We start from the raw sequence: 21,863 nt of genomic DNA on the forward strand, positions 1-21,863 counted from the left end.
CAGGAGAGGCATCTCATCCCTAAACACCACAAGCCATGGAAGCATGCCAGAGCACAAGCCACTGGCTAGCTATTGTGGGGTGAAGATGCTGGACTAGGAGGACTGTTGGCCTAATCAAAAAGTGCTCCTTTTTACAGGGCTTTGAAAAATTATTTTGGACTCTTGCAGCACACTTTGGTTTCTGCAATCAACTGAAGTGCTGTTAAGTACCGCTAGAAGGCTCACTTCTCCCTCCCAGGAAATAAATCAAGCTGTTTGACAAATCAAACAAACACACTGTTGGACCAGAGATTATTTCTCTCTCCTTTAAAAGAACTGCCAATCAGTTGTCAAACAAGAAGCTCAGCATGGAGTGACCCACGTTTCAATGATGAGCATTTAAATGCCTGCTTCTAGCTTCCCATAGGCACCCTTGCCCAGAAAGCTCTGCATGCAGCTGGCAAACAAGAGCACAGGGGGAGAGAGACCAGTATTTGGGGTGTGTTTTCTCCCCAGCCTCCATGACTAGACTGAGAGCAGCTCGTAGCCCCTTGTGCCTTCAAAGGAAAAGGAAAGGGGTCCAGGGAAAGGAGGCCGGGGGTTTCTTTGTCCTAGCCACCCAGGGAGCTCTATGTGGCCCTTCTCATCATCCCCACTGTCTGGCCTTTCTGCTGCCAAGGGTCACTTTCTGTGATTTTCTGCCACCCTCAGGGCCATGAAACAGCGCAACAGCCCCCAGATCCCAAGGGTCTATTCTGAGGCCATATGCATCCTCAACAGCAAGGAAGATAATATGAACAAAGGGACGGCCATGGCCCTCATGGGTGAAGTAAGACCAGGGGGCTGAAAGAGCCAAGGGTTCCCAGCAGAGGGTGAAAACTAAATATCAATATCAGCCCAGGCCAGAGAAGATATTAAAAACTATAAACAAAATTTCAAGTGGCAAAATTGTGTTCTGAGGGTTTGTAGAAATATAGGACATTTGGAACATATGTGGTTACCATATCCAAAAGTATTAAAGTTCTGAGAAGAAGTATTAGGATGGATCATATTCTGCTAAGCCAAATGTTAGGTCAAAAAGCTTATTTTCGAGGAGCATTATTAATGACTTCCATATTAAATTTGCCAAATAAGGATCTATAGCACTTACGGTAAGTGCCACAAGATTAGAAATTTTGAAAGTACGGAAAACATCAGAAAACGTGTCAGTACAAAAGTGGCTAAGCAGAATAGGATCCATACCACTTTCAGAAATATTAAAGTGAGAGTAGTAAGGGGATATAAAAAATTTGAAAACACTTGAAAGCCATTTTTTGTTTACGTAGATCATGTTAATACTGGACTTAAACCATCTTTAGATCAAGCTCCACTTTGATAAAAATATTATTAAAAGTTAAGAGTGTATCTGGACAACATGTAATCATTTGGAAGATAATTTACAACTATGTTGCAAATTGACAGAGATTATGTTTAGTAATTAAGCAGATGATTGCATATATTGTGATCATTGTTGTTACTATTATTACTACATATTAAAAAATAATAAATAAAACCCCAAAATAAAAATTGAACCCTGAGATACTCCATAGGCCAATAGCCAGAGGGTAGAATAAGAACTCTTCCCAGTACCTATCATCAGTAATGGAAAGGATGAGGACAAACCAACTGAAACTTAATGCAGACAGAGGTGCTCCTGGCCAGTGTCTTAACTGAAGTTTTGACAGTACCTGAGCATTGGTCAAAAAGCAATAGGAAATCTGCCTATGACTAGTGGAACATATGATTTACATTAATAAAACTAGACAAGTAAATAGAGCTAATTTTTAAGTACAAGGATTGACAGGGAAGTGTTTTGTATGATTAGAGGTGCCAGTCACAGCTGCTGGTGAAACATCAGGAACAAATCAGGAAGGATGAGATTAAAGGATGGTTTAAATGATAACTTCTTGTATTATTTACTGCATGTATTGTAATTTTAATTTTAAAATTTCAAAAGTAAAAAAAAAAGGTAAACCAGACTGCTCTGGCTGTCATTACTCTCCCTTCTGAAGACACAGGCCCACAGCTTGGCTGTACTGCCGAATTCAGCAGCACTTTCTCCCCCAAGAGAACAAGCAGACTGTATTTGCTGCAGGGATAACACAGCAAATCCAGTGGCAAGAAAACAAACGCTGCACAGATACTGCACATCACTGCAACAACTTCATCACCATCCAGATTCATACATAGCAGCACAGCTGTCCAGGCTACCCCCCCTAAAAGTCCACTACAAAGTGGCCACAAAGATGCTTCTTTTTCTATTCCTATTTGCTGAGCTTAAGACTGAGGCAGCACCTATATAGAACTAGAAGCTGCTAGCTCCACTCCCAACCATGTCAGCGACTCAGTAGGAGCCCTGCCCCTTAGCCCATATACTCCAGCAGAACACACAGCCAAAACCAAACAAAAACACCCACACAAGACTCCAGATAGCACAGGCAAACAATAAATGCTGATCCCCAAAACACAAGCTTCCCACCACTTTCTCTGCCCTCAGAGATTACACTTCCATCCTTCTCTTCCAAGCAAAAATATGAGGTGGGGGATAACTAACCAACACTTGGCTATGTGACTCAGCTGGGTTCCCCCTTCCTTTTAATTTCCTCCTTGTAACTGCTTTGCTGTGGTGCCACAACAAACTACAGTTCCTAGAATTCCATAGCAATTAGCCATGGCAGTTGAAGTGGTGTCAAACTGGATTATTTTTTCAGTGCGGATGCAGCCTTAGTAAAGGGGGAAACCTATATTCCTGGAGTACCTTATAGGCTGAGTTAGAGAGCTCTGTGAATCAAAGATGTCCCATACATGCACAAAGCCACATACAATTCAACACACTGACCATAACAAATTGGCTTGATAACCCTCAGAATAATTAGGAAAGAAACCTCTTCATTTAAAATGTTTTTTTCTAATTTCAGTCTTATTCACATTTGATTGGGGGAGGCTGGATTTCAGAGAGCAAAGCAGAGTAAAAATAACAAAAGGATTAAAATGATCTGCCTGCTATTTCTTTTTAGTTAAGGTGGCAGGGATAAGGACATACAAAAGATTAGGATCCCTTCCTTTGAAACGTAAGAATTCTAGAATGAAGGTTCTGGAAAGAAACTTGGGATGCTTCTTGACAAAACCTATGAAAGGGCTCAAGTACAATGAAAAACTAAGACCATCTTCATTCAGTGCTCTTAAGAAGACAAGAGGTGTAACACAAAGGAAAGGCTGGTAGCCCAGACACTTGGGATAGGAAAAATGTAGGCTTTGGTCTTCTGGCCTAATTCCAGAAACGAATAACATGCACTCCTGAATGACACTAGGCCTGTAATAACTTGACACATTAAATGAAATTCCACTTACTATACTAGCTGGGACAGCCCTCCCAGAGTCTCAGGAAACCTCTTTGGCAGAACTAAACCAAACCCGAGGGCAGGGAATCGTCTAACTAAAAGATTGTATGTACAGCGCTGTGTAAATTTACAGCGCTTCATAAATAAAGGTTAATAATAATAAAAATATGAAAATGGTTTTTCAAAGACTTGTAAGGCCATGTCAAGCTCAGTGGTTCACAAAATTTAGAACTGTACCAAAAAAACTCTACATGTTTTTCCTACTACAGTAGTGAGGAGAAAATGGCAAAAGAAATATTTACTGGAAAATCAAAGTATGCCACAGTTTTGCCATTCCTCCAATCTACCATGCTGCAAGAAAGTAAGAAATGTGAGCTAGAAATGCTTGTCCCCACAATAAAAAAAATCCAAAGATTATCAGAGTTCAGCTTCAGTTTTGGTTTCATAAAAATCAATGGGTATTCCAAGGCTTCAGTATCTATGGTCAAATAGAATGATGCACCTTAAATTTGTGTCCACCCCCTTTATGTCAAGTGTCTGTCTGTGACAGGTAGGGAAATGGAAAATACTACAAGCCTACAATGGTAAAATGCTTCATCATGTACACACTTTGTTTTTCTCCCAATAGATCTTCTGGTCTCTTTCTAAAATTTCAGGGGGTTGTGGGGGGACTCATTTGGTGGTTCTGGAACCCCTGAGAGAACGTGACACTGCTTTCCTGAGCTCCTTAAAAGAACGGCTACGGCGAAGCTTGAAACTGTGGACTGGCAAGTCAGTGGAGTCCAGAGTGGCTGAGGCTTGGGGCCACCTGTTTCCAAGCGGATGGAAAATCCAGTCCCCGTTCATGTTGATAGCAGTTGTAGTTTCTACCTTGCCAGGGCTAGACCTGATGCCAGTAAGCACAGCCTGCTGTTGGGGTGGCTGCTCAGAGTGGTTTTCATCCAAAAAGCAAAATGAGGCAGGTGAGTCAGAGGAGAAAGCGAGATGGTGGGTCAGCATGTGGGATGGGGGGAAGATGCTGGCTTTCAGCCGATGCCAACCAGGAGTCTTGCTGGAGATCTCCATGACCGAGGTCCATTTTGGCTTGATGGTTTTGTCTTTGCTAGTTTGAGGGCCACTGTGACACACTAGCCCTGTTGCTACATTGACATTCATTTCTGAGCTGGCACAAGCCATGTTCCCCACACGAGAGGAAGGCCGGCGACGAAGGCTCAGTCGGTGCAGCAGCTCACGGGGACTCAACCAACTCCTCTCACCTGTCTTCTCTTGCCTCTCAGCTGTTTTCACCAATTGCCGAGAAGCATGTTTGCCTTTATATAGCTTGTCAAAGTCTGTGGTATCTTGAGGCAAAGAGGCTCCCTTTCTGGTGGGAGTCTCAACCTGGACCTTGTTCCTTTGGGCCCCATCTGCCCAGCCCAGAACCCCCTTCTCTGAACTAACAGGGTGCCTGTCTGGATAGGGGATGAAAGTAGGTTCCAGGTACCATGGGAGAGGATCAGGGAGAGACATCACTGAAGGTTCATTAGCTTTAATAAGGTTAGTGATGTTGGATCTGATCTCCAGGAATGGAATGAAGTCCCCTTGAGAGTCCAAGATTTGAGACTCCTGTGAGCCCTCAGAACCTTCTGGAGAACGTAAGTGGGAACAAGTGGAGATGTGTCGTCGGATCTTCCACCCAGGGGCTGGGGCAAAGAGCTGGGTGGCACCAAGCACAGAACTGCAGACAGATGATGTTGACAGACTCTTTGGATTCCCTGCTAGGTATCCAGTTTCTGTCCTGCTGGCTTTTGAACGGCACTTATAGCGCAGCACCAGTTTGGCAATGTACTGATCCAACCGCACCTTCTGCTGCTCCTGGGAGCATGAAGCTACTCTCTTTGGAGAGTCAGTCTGGGCAGGTTCCTGGGGGGCTTCATCAAAATCTTCTTGGGAAGAGCTCTGGGAGAGGCTGCTGGTGAAGAGTGGGCTCTGCAGAGCTACTGCATGCAATGGACTTGGATAGTGGTAGATTTCACTGGTGTTCTGGGAGACAAGGTCTGACTTATATTGCAGCAGCTGATGGTTTGGATTCTTTGGTAACGGGAGGGACAAGTCTCCTAGGCCCAAGAGAAACTCAATATCTCCTGCAGTAAGTGGGAAAACATTGAAAAAGAAACATAATAGTAGAAAATCCAGTTTGGAAATGTTCTAACTCCCAAAATCTTTATCACAGCCAGAACTATAAAACAAAAAATAACTTTTCAAATATTTGCAATAAGATGTCCGTCAATCTAAATATGGAAATTAAAGTGTCTTTTTAAGAATAACTCAGGACACAGAAATAGTCTATTGAAACTTTCCTCAGTAGTCTGGACTGCAATAACTATAATCCCCACCAAAGAAGGTAAATGATTGGGGTGTAGTCCAAATACATCACGAAGGCTCCAGGTTGAGGAAGACGGTTCAAATGGCTAAGATCTGTTATAGGTAAGATCACAAGGGATTCAAAAGCCATGTACAACTATCTTGAGCAGTTTAGAAAAAATGGGGGAGAAGATAAACATTCATAATTTCTTGTGGTATACAGAGATCTCACAAGTGTGTTACATATCATATACTTCAGCATATGTCTTTGCAACCATGCAGGCTAAAACCTGACAGGTGATTCTAAACAAGCTGAATTTGGCACTTTATGTCCACTTCATTTTCTACTCATTCTCTCCACACGCTCCCATGGAACTACTGGCCTATTCTCACAGATAGACAGATCTTGGGAAAGTTGTTTTTTTGGACACAGCTCTCAGAATCTCTGGCCCACAGAAGTATTCTAGGAACTGTATTCCAAAAAAGAAATTTTCAACATGTTTCTGTTGGTGTTTGATGTAAAGGAGGTCTGTAGTCTTGCTCACTCTCTTCCCTTTTAATTCTTCTTGGCCAGAACAACGGTTCAGGCATGCCAAAGAGTGATGTACCCACCCTCACCTGTTGATACAGGTCTCCTGCTATCACTGCCTCGAATGTTTGCTGCCAAGGTGAGATGCTGAATTTGGAGGTCCAGGAGGCGGACAGCAGCCTCATCAGTAGAGTGTGGGCGAGCAAAGCTGCTCTCTCTCAATCCTGGTAGGTGAGGGAAGGAGCCAATGCTGCAGCACAAACCTCCAGGCCCCTCACTATGCATGGAGGCACAGGAATCAGACAAGGAGCCCATTTCGCTGGTGTCATAGAACCCTGGAATTGAAAGACAAAACTAGATTAATTGGATGTCCTGCTGTGGATGCAAGCTCAATTTGTTTTTGTCTAAAATACAACCAATATTTTATCCACTAGATCGGCTTAGTGCGAGATTCAGGGCAGACAAAAGAAAGTACTTCTTTATATAGGAGACAAATAAAAGGTAGAATTCAGCCTTACAAGGTGGCTACCAACTGGGCAAGTTCCAGAGGAGATTAAATACATTTGTGGAAAATAAAGTGATCACTGGCTACTAGTTAAAATGACTACATATGTCATATCAGAGATAGTATGTTTCTTTGGCTGCATCTGCAGAAATAATAGTTTGACACTGTTTTAACTGCCATGGCTCAAGGCTATGGAATTCTGGGAACGGTGGTAAGTTGTGGCTCTGCTCTGGGGCCACAACAAACTACCATTCCCAGAATTCCATAGCCCTGAGCCATGGCAGTTAAAGCAATGCCAAATTGGATTATTTCTGCAGTGCAGATGCAACCTTTGTCTATCACTCACTGGGAGCTGTCCCCCAGCCAAAAAAAGCTAGTTAGCTACTGTGTGAACAGAGACGTCTTCATTCCAGCATCCTTTCATGTCTGAAGAAGCAAAGAGGCCTTATATATGATCCATCATCTCATTTATTTATTCATAAATGGCAAATTCCAGAGATTCACAATGAGGTTAGAGAGGATGTTTTAACTGCCTTATGGCTTGGTTTTCATAACAGCAGAGAATCATAGAGTTGGAAGAGTCCACAATGGCTATCTCCCTGCCATGCAAGAACGCACAAACAAAACTTGTCCAAACTCTGGTTGGTCACTACTTTGGCTTAGGTTTGCATGAAAAAGTTGGGTGCAAAAAGAAATGACTTTGAAAAGGATGAATGGTGATAAATAAAACATAAACAAAGAGGAAACCTGCAATTATATGAAAGATTTCCTCTCTGCAGCAGAAAGAGAAAAAGATAGGCCCACAAATAGTAACTAATGCTTGTCCATCCACCCTATTTCCTGCTGGACCAGCACACAGAATTCAACACTTTCCAGGAGTAGTTGGATTCCCGCATCGCAAACTTGGTGTGGACATACCTGAGCTTGGCCTAGAGTCAGCCTCTAATATCTCCTGGGTGTCACCTCCATTGATCCCGGCTTTCTTCCGGAGAGGGAGCTGTTCACCAATGATTTGCAACCCAAAGCACGCCTTGTCCAATCTGTCTCCTATATGAGTATGCAACACTCCAAGATCCATCTCAATGTTTTCTGATGAGCTGAAGGAAGCCTGGGTTGTCTTGGGAGTCTCCAGCAAATCTTCAGATTTGCTCCAGTCTAGCTTGGCAGTGGTGGTACACAACAGCTTCTTGCTTTGGTCTTCTTCCTGTTTGCAGGAAACACAAACAGACATGGAATGAGACAGGTCAGCAACAAAAGCTCAGCAGAAAGGTCACAAAAGCAGTAGACTTCCCCCTTGTTCTCTGTACCTTCTATTGTATAATTGGTGATAGGTTTACCCTAAAGTTTTCCCCTAAAGGTAGAAGCGTAATCCTTGTACTTGTGACAGATGTAGGCAGAAGGTGGATTGGGAACTTTGTATCCAGCCCCAAATAGTGTAGCTTTGGGTTCTGGAAACTGCACCACCACTGTTGACCCTAAAACGCTTGAAGTCTGTATCTAGCTAGCCTGGACTGGCTTGTAAGGTTTGTTGGTCTCCAGGGGACATGAAAGGGGTCAACAGTTGCAAGGAGTTTATCCAGCTTTCCTTCCCCTCACCCCTCTACAACTAGTTAAGACAGCTGCTTTGTGCAACAAAAATTAAGCCCCACTTGCTGAGTTGGCAGGGATGAGTTGGCAGGGATGAAACAAAAAACCGAGAGCTGTGCTTCTCTCCTGGCCGCTTTTTCTTCTGCATCAAGCAGCTGTTGCCATTGTTTGGGATGCTCCTGGTTACCCATTCAGATGTGGAGCCAGCCCAGGAAAAACATGTGGCCTGATCGTTTAGGGGTGGATTAAGAGGGTGAACATTCATCCAGCCTTCTGCACACACCCACTGCAACCCAAGACAGTGTTTCCAGAATTTTGTTTTCAGAAGCGGCTGTTCTGTCAACCTAATTCATGTCCATTTTGCTGGTGGACTCTGACAAATTTATTAAACTCCAACAAGGGTGAAATACATTTGTAGTATCATAGACTCATAGAATCACAGAGTTGGAAGAGTCCTCAAGGGCCATCCAGTTCAACCCCGTCATGCAGGAATACACATTCAAAACACAGATGGCCATCCAGCTTCTGTTTATGAATGAATATTTATTACGGTTTAAAGATCTCCAAAGGAGGAGACTACACCACCCTCCAAGGCAGCGTCTTCCACTGTTGAACAGTTCTTATCCTCAGGAAGTTGTTCCTAATGTTCTGGAGGAATCTCTTTTCCTCTAGTCTGCATCCATTGCTCTATTTCATAGCCTCTGGAGCAGCAGAAAACAAGTTTGCTCCCTCCTCAATATAATACCCCTGAAAATATTTAAACAGAGCTATCAATACCACCTCTTAACCTTCTCTTCTCCAGGGTAAGCATACCCAGCTCCCTGAGAGGCTCCTCATAGGGCATGGATTCCAGAACGTTCAGAACTTTTAGTATATTTTAAAAGATTCTGCAAAATAGTTTTTCGAGGAAAGAAATCTTGCCGACAATTTGAAAGTGTATACAAAATATAAAAGCAAGAGACCTTGCTACCTATAAAACCCATTTCTCTCTGAAACACATTATCAAAGAACAGTATTCTCATAATCAAACCACCACTTGGTAGTTTATTATTGTTATATCACAGCACATAAAACAATCTAGACGGACAAAGGTCTTCCTAATCCAGCACCCTCTTTCTTATGGTAGCCACCAGAGGCCTCCAGAAAAGTCAGAAGCAAAGCATCCTGTCCATCTCTACCACTTGGTTGTAAAAAATATATTGCATTTTTTTCATGTACGTACTGGTTCCAGTACTTGCTGGCTAACAGACAATGCCAAAATTGTTCTGTTCGTGCTTGTTCGTTTGCTTGTTTAAAGCTGGGAGGCATTACCACATCTTGGAGCAATAGATTCCATAAACCAGTGGCATGCTTTGTGAACCAAATACTTTCTTGGGAACTTGAAAAAAGTTAAGTGACCTAAGCATAACAAACCACTTTATACCAATTCATTTTAATCTCTATTTGTCTTAATGAGAACTTTGTGAACTGGGATGAAGTAGTTCATGCTTCACTGGTAAAGGGATCGGAAGCACAGGAACAGTAGCTTTAAATAAATCCACTAAATATCCACATGCAAATGTGTGGCCACATTCCATATCCACCACTACGTTCCTAAGCTCTCTATATTTATAGATATGAGTCCAATTTGAACACGGGGCTCAATCCCAGAATGAAGACTAGAATGCCTACTATATAATAAACAGAGTGTACTTTTGCTACTATGCCAGGTAGCCACACCCAAGCCATTTATCTTGAATTTATAGGACTTTTATGTTCAGCCATAACCTTCCACATACCGATCAAGAATGTTGACTGGGAATGACTAAGGGCTGCTGGCACACTGCAGAATAAATGCCGTTTGACACTGCTTTAACTGTCATGCCTCCATCCTACAGAATCCTAGGAGTTGTAGTTTGTTGTGGCACCAGAGCTCCCTAACAGACAAGGCTAAATATCTCACAGAACTACAGATAGCAGAATTCCATAGCACTGAGGCTCAGCAGTTAAAAGGTGTCAAACTGCATTGATTCCACAATGTAGATGCAGCTAGAGAGGCAGTCCAACCGATCTATGGGATGCCAGCTTGAGGAATCCTTGAATACAGGTAGATTACACAGACCTGAGAGAGTACGCTTTTAGCCACAGGAGGACTCTGATGTTTTCATTTTAGAAACACAGTAGGTTCAGCTTAGAGGGGGTAATTAGAAAAATTACTTAAATGGATAAAGGCCAGGATCTGCATTTAGGCAAGAACTGTGCAATTAACTTCCATATGTGCAACTGGGCTTGCTAGCTTTAGAAAAGTATTTCTTACAACACTTACATAGAAACTGCATTATACCACATCAGACTCTTTGAACATCCAGGATTATTTATTATTACTTCAGGGTCTAAAAGGTCTTTCCCCACCACAGAGAAGATAAATGTAATGCATTATATTTAGGGCTGCCCTTGCAGCAGGGCTGGAAGCTTCTAGTAGCACAGAACCTGACTGTTTACATTCTGGCCATGTCAGTTAGATCAGCAATGATCCAACAGTGCAAATGTTGGACATCAGCTATAGTGCTTAGGGCTGTTACAACAGTACAAATGTTGGGATATCAGCGTCAGTGTTTAGGACAGGGGTAGGCAACCTTTTTGACCTGGGGGCCGGGTTGGTGTCCCTCAGGCGACTGGGAGGCCGAAGCCGGGGGTGGAGCTTCAACCCTTCAGGGCGGGGCCACGTGCGGGGGGTGGAGCTTCCACCCTCTGGGGAGGGGCCGTGTGCCGGGGGTGGAGCTTCCACCCTCTGGGGCGGGGCTGCGTGCCGGGGGCGGAGCTTCCACCCTCCAGGGGCCACGCCTCCCCATCTTTGCTGGCCCCTGACGGGGCCCCAGGCCCTGTCAGAGACCAGCAAAAAAGCTGGTGGGGGCCACCAGCGCTGGAGGGCCCCCTGGAGGGCCCCAGCGACGGCACCGGGCCTCCCAGAGGCCCCCTGCCGCCCTCGGAGCCCTCCTGGAGGGCCCCAGGGACGGCAGCGGGCCCCCCAGAGGCGCCCTGCCGCCCCCGGAGCCCTCCTTGAGGGCCCCAGGGACGGCAGCGGGCCTCCCAGAGGCCCCCTGCCGCCCCCGGAGCCCTGCTGGAGGGCCCCAGAGACGGCAGCGGGCCTCTTAAAGGCCCGCCACCGCTGCCGCCGCGGCCGCCCATCGCAGCTTTTCGCCGCTCTGGGCGCCGCCATTTTGGGTGGCAAAATGGCGGCGAAGTCTCGCACGACCTCCCCCAAGGTCGCGTGAGATTTCGCCGCTATTTTGGGCGAAAAATGGCGGCACCCATAGCCCCAGAGGCCGCTCTGGGCGCCGCCATTTTTCACCCAAAATGGCGGGGGAGGTCGCGCGAGACTTCGCCACCAATTTGCCGACCAAAATGGCGGCGCCCAGAGCGGCGAAAAGCCGCGACGGGCGGCTGCGGTGGCAGCAGCAGGAGGCAGGGGCCGGCCGCCAGGCCTCCGCGGGCCGCATCCGGCCCGCGGGCCGGAGGTTGCCGACCCCTGGTTTAGGACATAGCCATATTGTTTAGGGCTGATGGGTACTGCAGTCCTGCAACAAATGGAGGATCACACACCACCTTCCCTGAACCAGGTGGAACCATGATGCACCAGTTCTGAAAGAAAGACAATGGCTATCAGTTCACTACCATACCCAGTTGAAGTTCTTGGGGCTGACATCTGGCATCCCTCAGGGCGCCATTCTGTCCCCCATGCTGTTAAACATTTACATGAGGCCGCTGGGAGAGATCATCCAGAGACATGGGGCGCGGTGTTATCAGTATGCTTATGACACCCAGATCTATTTCTCTGTCTCCAGCTGTTACAGTGACTAAGGATGGCATCTCTCCTCTGGATGCCTGTCTCGAGTCAGTAATGGTCTGGATGTGGGAAAACAAACTCAAGTTGAATCCAGAGAAAACAGAGGTACTTGCAATTGGCACCCTAGGTTTGGGGATGGAGATTTGTCAACCAATCCTGGACAGGGTCACACTTCCCCTAAAGGACAAAGTTCGTAGTTTGGGAGTACTCCTGGATCCATCACTACAGTTGTCATCTCAAGTAGATGCGATGGCCAGGAGTGCTTGGTACCAACTTTGGCTGATACGCCTGGACCAAAAGGACTTTGAAGCAGTAGTACATGCACTGGTAAACATCTTGTTAGATTTCTGTAAAGCGCTTTACTTGGGGCTACCCTTGTACCAAGTTTGGAAGCTTCAACTAATCCAAAATGCAGCAGCCAGATTGGCCACCAGTATTTCTAGGTGTGACCATATAACACCAGTGTTCAAATCTCTACACTGGCTGTCAATTACCTTCCAGGCGCAATACAAGCTGTTGGTTATCACCTTTAAAGCCCTACATGGCTCGGCCCAAGTTACCTGCAGAAACGCCTCTCCCTACATAATCAGCCCCTCACACTCAGAACATTGGAGAAGAATTTGTTGGAACAGTGTAATACAGTATTCGATTAACCACAACTTCCCACAGAGTATTTACTGCTGCAGCCCTTAAATTATGGAAGTCTCCTGGAGGAGATCCGTCTTATCACTTTAGAAGGCACTAAAGACGGATCTCTTCCAGCAGGCTTTCCCATCAGATTTGTATAGAGATGATGATTAAGACCCCCCTCTCTAAGTATGATGGTATATGACCTGATGTTTGGAGATTTTAAGGAACTAATAGGGATGTACAATTCAGTATTAGTATTTTATTGACTGTTCAACTGCATTGTATTATTTTAATGATGTAATTCCACTTCGATCCTTGGAAGAGGCGGGGCATATAAATAAAAATTATTATTATTATTATTTACTTTCAAAGGCAATTAAAGAGCTTTGGGCCCAAATATCTGGTTAGTGCACTTCTCACATCAACCTGCCTCCATCTGTAATTCTGTCAGGAGGTCCTATCTTGTATTTCATCCCTAACGGAAGCATATTATGCAAGGGAGAAAATGAGAGGAATTGACACCAAATTTTTTAAAAAACACCTTTTTATTTGCTCATGCAAGCTGCAACTATTTAAATTGTCTCTTCGACACAACTAGTAAAGCCAGAGGAAACAATTTTTTTTGTAGGTGGCCTCCCAGGGAAATTATGATGTTTGCAGCTAAACTGGGTGTGTGTTTACTCATTAGTATATGTTCAAGACTGCAGCTTCTTGTTGAACAAGTGAACTTGTTGGTGGGTCTCCTTCCTTCCAGAATCTGTCATAAAGGCTCCTCCATTATGCACAGTTCCTTTAGAGAAGGGTAGGGCAAAGTGTGGGCCACCAGACACAAAAGTACACATCCCCATCCTCTGGAACCTCCCCTTAAAAAGCAGAGAGATTCTTGTTGCTTGCAATAGCCAGCAATGCTTCTGCACCTTGGTGCAAACAACCCTCTGCTTGCTGCAGAAACCAAGATACCCCTAAACCTTCGTACCCCATCCATCCACCCCACTGCAGAAGTCCCTGCTTAACTTCCCCATGGCCTGCTGACCTGATAGCAATCTTGTCTGTCTCTTCAAATGTTACCACCACTTCTTCAATTTATTATTATTATTAGAGTTATTTATATAGCGCTGTAGGTTTTGCACAATCCCCTCTCACTTGAGTCTTTACTTTAAATGTGTTTTGCTCACCCTTCTTCAGTGGATCTCTGCTTAAATCTGCTTTGCTCAACCCCTTCAACAGAAATCTTGCCAAACCTTTCAAATGCTCCCTCCTCTCCTTCCTGAAAAGTTAAGCAGAGCAGAGATGGGCAACTGCGGCAGGATTACTTGGGTCCATTAACATACACACACACACACACACACACACACACACACACACTGTAATGGACCCCAAACGTGCGCATGCACACACGTGCCAAGGATCTCTATTAAAGCATTATATATACTACCATAATAATATCATATATACTACTAAGTGATTTCAAAGCATTGATCTAACTCTTCCATCACACTGAGTTGATGCAGAGAAATCATTATAACTATAAATCAGTTAAACCAAACCAAAGAAACTAGCTACTGGTTTTATGTCCAGGACTCTTTTGTGTGCCAGTTCTTTCTCTTTCATGTTATTCTCATTATCATAACCTTGACCGCAAAGAGTCTCAATTGGTAATCCCATTTGCTCAAGCTGTCCAATAAGAATTTCTGTCATAAAGGCATCTGTAGTCTTCATTAGTGGAACAAATCCCAAGACATGTTCTCTTATGCTAATATCAGGCGCAGACAATTCATTATCAGATAGTTTGATCACATCAGTGTCATGTACAATCATTGTCATTTGTTTAATATGGAAAAACATCAGGCATGTAGTTCAGAATAATTAAGTAGTATTTGGCTGAGTTTGCATGTGTGAAAACCTTGCAGTTTTTACTCACAGCATCTGCTAGAAGCTGTATAAACTCATTTTGGATATCTTTTCCTAGGTAGCCTTATAAAACAAGGCTGTCCCCGACCTCTCAGAGGACCTTCTCAGCTATCTTTACCCTTTCAGATCTTTTCCTAGTTCTTTCATGGCTGCCCTTTCCATTCTTAGTCTTATTTCTTGACTGCAATCTCCATTCTCATCAATGTTTGATCCAACGAATGGAAACTTTTATTTCATTTTACTCATTATCTAGACTGAACTTATGTAGATCCTCCATGTTCAGCAGCAAATCTTTGTACTTTCTTCTTTTACCTTCAGTAGTAATTGTTCCAAGTTTGTGATGTTTTCTTCTAGCAGTATGGTGCACAAATTCAAAAGGTTTAGAACACAAGTCTAAAAGGTTCACCTGAAATACTTCCCAAATTGAAGCTAAGGCCCTTGCTGATGCTTCATATTTGTGGTATTACTTTGTGGTATCACTTGTTACAAGGTACAACATGCTTTTTGAAGACTGACTTTACCTGAGTCTACAGGGAAAGTCAAGATCCTTCCCTCCTCCTGTCCATCCATCCCCTGCTGCTAAATTAACTGAGTGCAAACTACTTTTGCACTTGGACCTCAGTTTGCAGAAATTGAAGTAATCTGAGGACAAAGTGGAGGAATGGAAGAAGGAAAGAGAAACAGGGATGTTTTAAATGCAGCTGAAAAGTAGGGTGACAGATCAGGACAGTTGGAAAGTATACTGCTAAGGACCTATTTAAACCAACCACACACTGTCAAATCCTTCCACCCCAAATCCTCTGCAAAGCTTCAGGGGATCTGCAGTGTACAACTGGTTAGGTATGAATGGAAGAAAGGCCACAAACTACCACAGTACAGGTTGAGTACCCTTTATGTGGAACTCCAAAATCCAAAATACTCCAGAAAATCAAATTTGTCCAGATGGGTGGCTGAGATCACAACACCTGTGCTTTCTGATGGTTCAGCATACACAAACTTTGTTTCATGTTCAACATTATTAAAAACAGTATGCACAAAACTACCTTCAGGCTATGTTTATAAGGTGTATACAAAACATAAATGAATTTCATGTTTAGACTTAGGTCTCATCTCCAAGATATCTCATTATGTTTATGTAAATATTCCAGAATAAAAAATAAGTAAGTTCAAAATCCAAATGGTCCCAAGCATTTTGCATAAAAACAGACTCAACCTGTAAAAGAAAAGTGATCTACACATCACCAAAGATATTTTCTTTTCTGACCACTCACTTCTATGGTTATTTACCAGTGCTGGACAATGACATTTTATTGCACATGCCATTGATCCACATACATAAAATGCTGAAATGGTAACTGAAACTTGCTGAGGACTATTTCAAGGGTGAAGGGGACACATAGCATTGTCCTCCAAAAGAGGGGAAGGCCAGGGAAACCAAAAGGAACAGTTAGGGAACTGCCACTGCAGGCCCACATCTCCTGCTTAAGACATGTACCTCATGGTAGGGACAGCCCTGTATTCACAACAGACATGCTGAAGGAAGATAGATTCTCTGAAGCTCGAATCAAAGGGAAGAAATGTGCCAAGCAGGAAATCAGTATCACAAACAGTAGGCACTTTGTTTGGGTTAGTTCTCCCACTCCACCTCTGTACATGAACACAGGGAACAAGGCAGCCAACACCCATGGTTCACAAGTCCAACCCAAAGGTAAAGAGGAAGTGGCAGTCACCTGCCAAGACTACAAATGTCAGCCCCAACTATGGGACAAACGGAATCTTGGTAATCCCTGAGGATCTGTTTCTATCTCTGGCATCCCTGATTTGGGTAGGATAGATTTCACAAAAGAAGACAGGCTATTTCCAAAGACAGCTGTCTCAAGTCCCAGACACAGTCAGGCTAAGAAATTCTCACAGCCGCAAGGTTTGCAGAGGTGTGTGAAGACTGGAGAAAGGGTCAAGGAAAATATTATATTGAAAAATGAAGGAAAATGAGTTGTAAAAGGTGAAGAACTTGTGGCTGTCCAAATGTTCAAGAACTAGTGCTCTCGCCATGTGTCTATGGCAGAGGGAAATGGAGTCAAACAGCATATGGCGGGGGACAGATCTCCAGTCTGGTTTTAAACAGTAAAAGGAACTTGAGAATCAGCTTTATAATTTAAGAACCTCACACTTCTTTGGACATTCATGAAAACTATCCCTCTCTCAACAGTGGCATCAGTAGCGGGTGAAAAGGTGCGGTTTGCACCGAGTGACACCTCAGGAGGATGCCCAAAGGCAGCGAGCAAGAAGGTGCAAATGTCTATCTTCCATCCCCTCACTGCTTCACTTGCTCAGCCACTACTGCCCCCCTGGCAAACCCACCCACGCAAACACACAACAGGTGACACCAAGCCTGGGGATGCCACTGTCTCTCAACCTTTTCTCCAGCCTCTACATACCAATTGATTACTGGGCCATTTTGCATTTCTTAGCTTAGGTACTTTTGGGATTAGAATGCCCCTTTTTTCTGTACTACAGCATTACCCTTTGCTGCAGGAAAAAGTTCCCTCATCCAGCCCCAACACCCAGAAATTAATTCATTTTTAAAATGTAAGGCAAAATGAAACTCTTTGTGTTACTTGCAACAGACGCTATTGTACTAACCTGCAGTCACAGAATCATAAGAGTTTGAAGAGACCCCAAGGGCCATCCAGTCCTACCCCATTCTGCCAAGCACCCCAGACAGATGGCCTTCCAGCCTCTGCTTAAAGACCTCCAAAGGAGGAGACTCCACTACTCTCTGAGGGATCGTGTTCCACTGTCAAACAGCTCTTACTCTGGCTGTTCTGAAAAACAACCAAAAATCCATCTTCCAATAAACTCATTTTCACACATCTGATTTTCTGTAACACTGTAGTATGCTGTCATATAGTATGCGGCAACATTTCAAGTTCTATAAAAACTGACAGTGGAGGAACAATGCCTACACTTCACACCAACACTGCTTCTTCTTCAGGAATAGCCTGGTACAAATATGTTACCATGAATGGCTTCATGAATCTCCCTCTGAAAAATGCAACCAAAGAAAAAACACAGCACTACACAATTGGGAATGCGTTTTAAATACGATTGGGACAGTTGCACTGGGACAATTCTGCTAATATACTTTTGACATGGAACGGACATTGTGATTCCTTTTTTCAGGAAGGGAATCAGAAAAAATAGTGCAGGTTTTTGAGTGATGCACAAATTTTTGTCAAGAAGTTTACTAATGGCCAAGACTGACTTATTGGCTGTGTGGGTTTCAACACAGCACTGAAAGCAACAACTTGCCTCCCTACCAAGGAATGGTTAAATCCTGAATGATAAACAGTAAGCCAAAGAAAGCTGAAATAAATTTCCTTCCCATTCCCATCCTGCATCACACACCTCACTTTAGGTGTATGCTGATGGATGGGTACAAGCATCCAGTTGTTGTAAATGCAACAACAGAAAAGGACTGTCTGTGGTAGTGGTTCCAAAAGATTTAACAGTGCAATCTTGGGTATAGTCTGTGGAAATATTTTGCTCCTCGCAAGATTCATCCTCCTAGGGGGGTTATGTTAAAAACACAATGGCAGATTGCCCTTCCTCTTCCAGCCCCATACCTCTACCTCCCCAACCCCCCCTTCACCCTCCTCTCTACAGCTTTGTCTTTTGCATTAATTACCCATCTGCCACGTCAACACTCACAAGCCTCCTCCATTACACTCTGGACACCTGCCTAATCTTCCGGGTTTCGGTCACAGCCCTTGTTAACAAACACTTCTGCGCTCAGTGCAAAAGAGACTTCTGTCCCTCAACCAAGGCATCTCTCCTCTGACCCCCTTCCCATTCACAGACTTCCTCCTCTGGCCCATAACAGCTATTCCACTTGTTGCCTCCTGTTGCCCCCACTTTAACCACTTATCCCTAAGGCCCGCCTAAAACTGCACTGCCTATTCACCTGTCGGCATCACTCTGACTCATGAGGCATCCACACTGCAGAAATAATCCAGTTTGACACTGCTCTGGTGCCGCAACAAACTACACTTCACAGAATTTCACAGCATTGAGCTATGCCAGTTAAGTGGTGTCAAACTGGATTATTTCTTCAGTGCAAATGCAGCCTCTGTCTCCACAAATTGTCCTTACTTCTCCAAAGTCTCCCACTTCAGATTTTACATCCCTCTTGCCATCTACATTCATTGTTACCTTGGCTTATGACAGGTTACAAGGTACCTATCCAAGAATGGGGAACATTAGGCTCTCCAGATTTTGTTGGACTCCAATTCCCATTAGCCCTAGCCAAGCTAGCTAATGAAAACGAGAGCTCTAGTCCAATAACATCTGAAATGGCCACATGTTTCCCATACCAGGACTACCAAAACTCCTGGTGCTCTAATGCATTTCACATTTGTGAATACAAAATCAGAAAATAATAAGGCTCAAATCATCTTATTCCTAGATAAGAATAATGTTCCCCCTCTTGTTGGTTCTCATTCCCTACACATATAACTGAGGTCCAAAACACACTGCAGAAATAATCCAGTTTGAGACAGTTTTAACTGCCCTGGCTGAATTCTAGGGGATTGTAGGGACTGTAGTTTTGTGAGACATTTAGCTTTCTCTGTTAGAGAGCTCTGGTGCCACAATAAAACTATAATTCCCTGTGTCCCCTAAAACTGAGTCAGGGCAGTTAATGCTGTCTCAAACTGGATTATTTCTGCAGTGTGTTTTGGACCTGGGTTGAACATACTTCTCTGCATTATTTAGCTTGTGTGTCTATCATATCCGACTTATAGTGACCCTAAGGCAAATTTATCACATGGTTTTCTTGGCAAGATTTGTGTGTGTGTGTGTGCTATTGCGTTCCTTTTGAGTCTGAGAGAGTGTGACTTGTCCAAGATCACTCAGTGGGTTTCCATGGCTGAGCTGGGAGTCAACCCCTAGTCTTTAGAGTCCTAGTCTAATGCTCAAACCACTGCACTACACTAGTTCTCTCTTATTAAACTACCTTTCCACTTTCTTCTTTTCACTTTATGGCCATTGTCAGGTTAGGTTTTAGATGGCAAGCACCATAGGGGAGTTTCCCCCCCCCTCTTTTGAAAAACTGGTTAACGCACAGGACCAAAACACAGTGTGGAAATAATCCAGTTCGAGACTGCTTGAACTGCCCTGGCTCAGTGCTAGGGAATCCTGGAAACTGTAGTTTGTTGGGGCACCCAAGCTCTCTGACAGAGAAGCCTCAATGTCTCACCAAACTATAGTTCTCAGAATTCCTTAGCACTGACTAGATAAAGCGGTCTCAAATTGGATTATTTCGGCAGTATTTCTTGCACCACCTTTAATCTATAAAACAATTCCTTCATGTATTTGCAAATATACAGAAGAAACCTTGCAAGACACCTGAGTATCCAGAAAGCACCAGGCAACCCTTTTTGAAATTATCCAGTGGGTCCCTTTATTGAGAGAAAGGTGGCATCAAAATGAAATAAATACAATAAAAATAAACAAAAAAGTAAGCAAAAACACCTTTTCAGGTAAGTCCCACCGTGCTTTGTAAGTCTATAAATGCTTGCTTCTTCCAGTTTAACATCACTGCCATGGCTCAAGTGGTGCCCCACCAAACTACAATTCCCAGAAATCCCTAGTATGGAGCCATGCCAGCTCAAGGGGGCCCTCACCAAACTACAACTCCCAGAACCCCACAGCATGGAGCCATGGCAGCTCAAGCAGTGTCAGGTGCAGCCCTTGCTGTGCTCAAAATGGAGGACACTGTGGAATTCCTCCTGGAGAGCTGGAAGGAGTGTCCTGGAAAAGCAGGAGGTCTAGCTTTGTTGTGGGGTGCCTTTAAAGCAGGGGTTCCCACCCTTCCTAATGCGGGGACCCTTCAATACAGTTCCTCATTTTGTGGTGATGCCCAACCATACAATTATTTCCGTTGCTACTTCACAAATATGTGTTTCCTGATGGTCCTAGGTGACGGTTGCGACCCACAGGTTGAGAACCGTTGCCTAAAGGGATTCTGACTCAGGGCAGCCCTATTGTGGGGTGTTCTTGGCCAGATTTGGTCAGAGGGGTTCTGTGCTATGGCCATCCTCCAAGGCTGAGAGTGTTTTGATCTGGCTTTTGGTTACTTTACTGTTTTTACCTTGCTTTCCCCTTTACCTTCTCCTGTTCTGTATCCCCAGCAGCAAATGGCTGGAGTCCCGTTGAGAGGCTATATTGCTTTTAATCTGTGTCGTTATCATTTAACGAGGGTCGTTAGTGCACAAAGGCATAGCAAACTGGCCTTTGGGCATTGGCAGAGCTAGAATTCAAAAGACATAGCCGTGTTAATCTCCAGAAGCAGCAGGACACAGAGAGCTCTTGCAGCCTCTTTGAGACGCCTTGGAAAAAGAAGCTGGCAGTATGGGCTTTCCTAGTCTTGAGTCTACATCCTCAGCTTTGCCTTGGGTCTGGCCTGTGGCGAGGAGAAGAGATCAGCGATTCCCAAAATTTGGTTCTCTAGGGTTGGCTTTTTTAGGACTCCAGCTCCCAGAATCCCTGAGTGTTGGCCAAGCTGGCCGGGGCTTCTGGGAGTTGGAGTCCAAAAAAGCACCTGTAGCTTGGGAATCTCTGGAATAGATGAAGTGTAAGTCGGGTGAGAGAGTGTGACTTCTTCAGGGCCAGGGAGAGAAGATGGCTGCATCCATATTGCGGAAATAACCCGGTTTGCACCGCTTTAACTGGTTGTCTGGCTCGAGGCTATGGAATTCTGGGAGTTGGAGTCTGCTGTGGGGCCCATCGCGGAGCCAGAAAAGCGTTAAAGCGGTGCCAAACCGGGTTCTATCTCCAGTGCGGAGGCAGCCTTGGCCCAACGCTCCGCACCTGTTGTTGTGGCTGCTGCTCCCCCCGAGGGCCGCTCAGCGCTCTCTGCACGGCCTCCCTCTGCCTCTCCCTCAGCAGCTCCAGCTCCACCAACCCGGCCAGGCTGGCTTGCAGCCGCTCCCCGAAACGGAGCCGCTCATGCCCGGACCACGGCGACTGCGACGAGGAAGAAGGGGGCGCGGCGGCTCTTCGGGCGGCCATGGCCACGGCGCAGCATCCGGCGGTACAAAGCGAGCGGCTCTCTGAGGGAGGAGTAAGAGGAGCCGCTAACAGCAGCCACCAACCACCCTCCTCCTCGCGCGC

General features: G+C 44.7%; 1 protein-coding gene across 2 annotated transcripts; it reads right to left on the reverse strand.

The window, feature by feature from the left end:
- Positions 1 to 1,393: 1,393 nt before the first annotated feature.
- LOC149301984 (uncharacterized) lies at positions 1,394 to 21,766 on the reverse strand. 2 transcript variants are annotated; one of them, XM_089483276.1, is made up of 4 exons: positions 21,561 to 21,766; positions 7,655 to 7,940; positions 6,321 to 6,566; positions 1,394 to 5,482 (listed from the first exon to the last, which is right to left on the reverse strand). In XM_089483276.1, the coding sequence occupies exons 1-4, from the start codon at positions 21,759 to 21,761 to the stop codon at positions 4,032 to 4,034; spliced, it is 2,184 nt and encodes a 727-aa protein (XP_089339402.1). In that variant the 5' UTR covers positions 21,762 to 21,766; the 3' UTR covers positions 1,394 to 4,031. The 2 variants fall into 2 exon arrangements, with proteins under 2 accessions (XP_089339402.1, XP_089339401.1); XM_089483275.1 differs by lacking the exon at positions 21,561 to 21,766 and having other exon boundaries at positions 6,315 to 6,566; positions 7,655 to 7,979.
- Between the last annotated feature and the right edge of the window lie 97 nt (positions 21,767 to 21,863).

The sequence above is a fragment of the Sceloporus occidentalis genome, unplaced genomic scaffold (assembly GCF_023333645.1).
Source record: "Sceloporus occidentalis isolate IW3139 unplaced genomic scaffold, rSceOcc1.0.p SCAF_20, whole genome shotgun sequence".
Taxonomy (NCBI): Eukaryota; Metazoa; Chordata; class Lepidosauria; order Squamata; family Phrynosomatidae; genus Sceloporus; species Sceloporus occidentalis.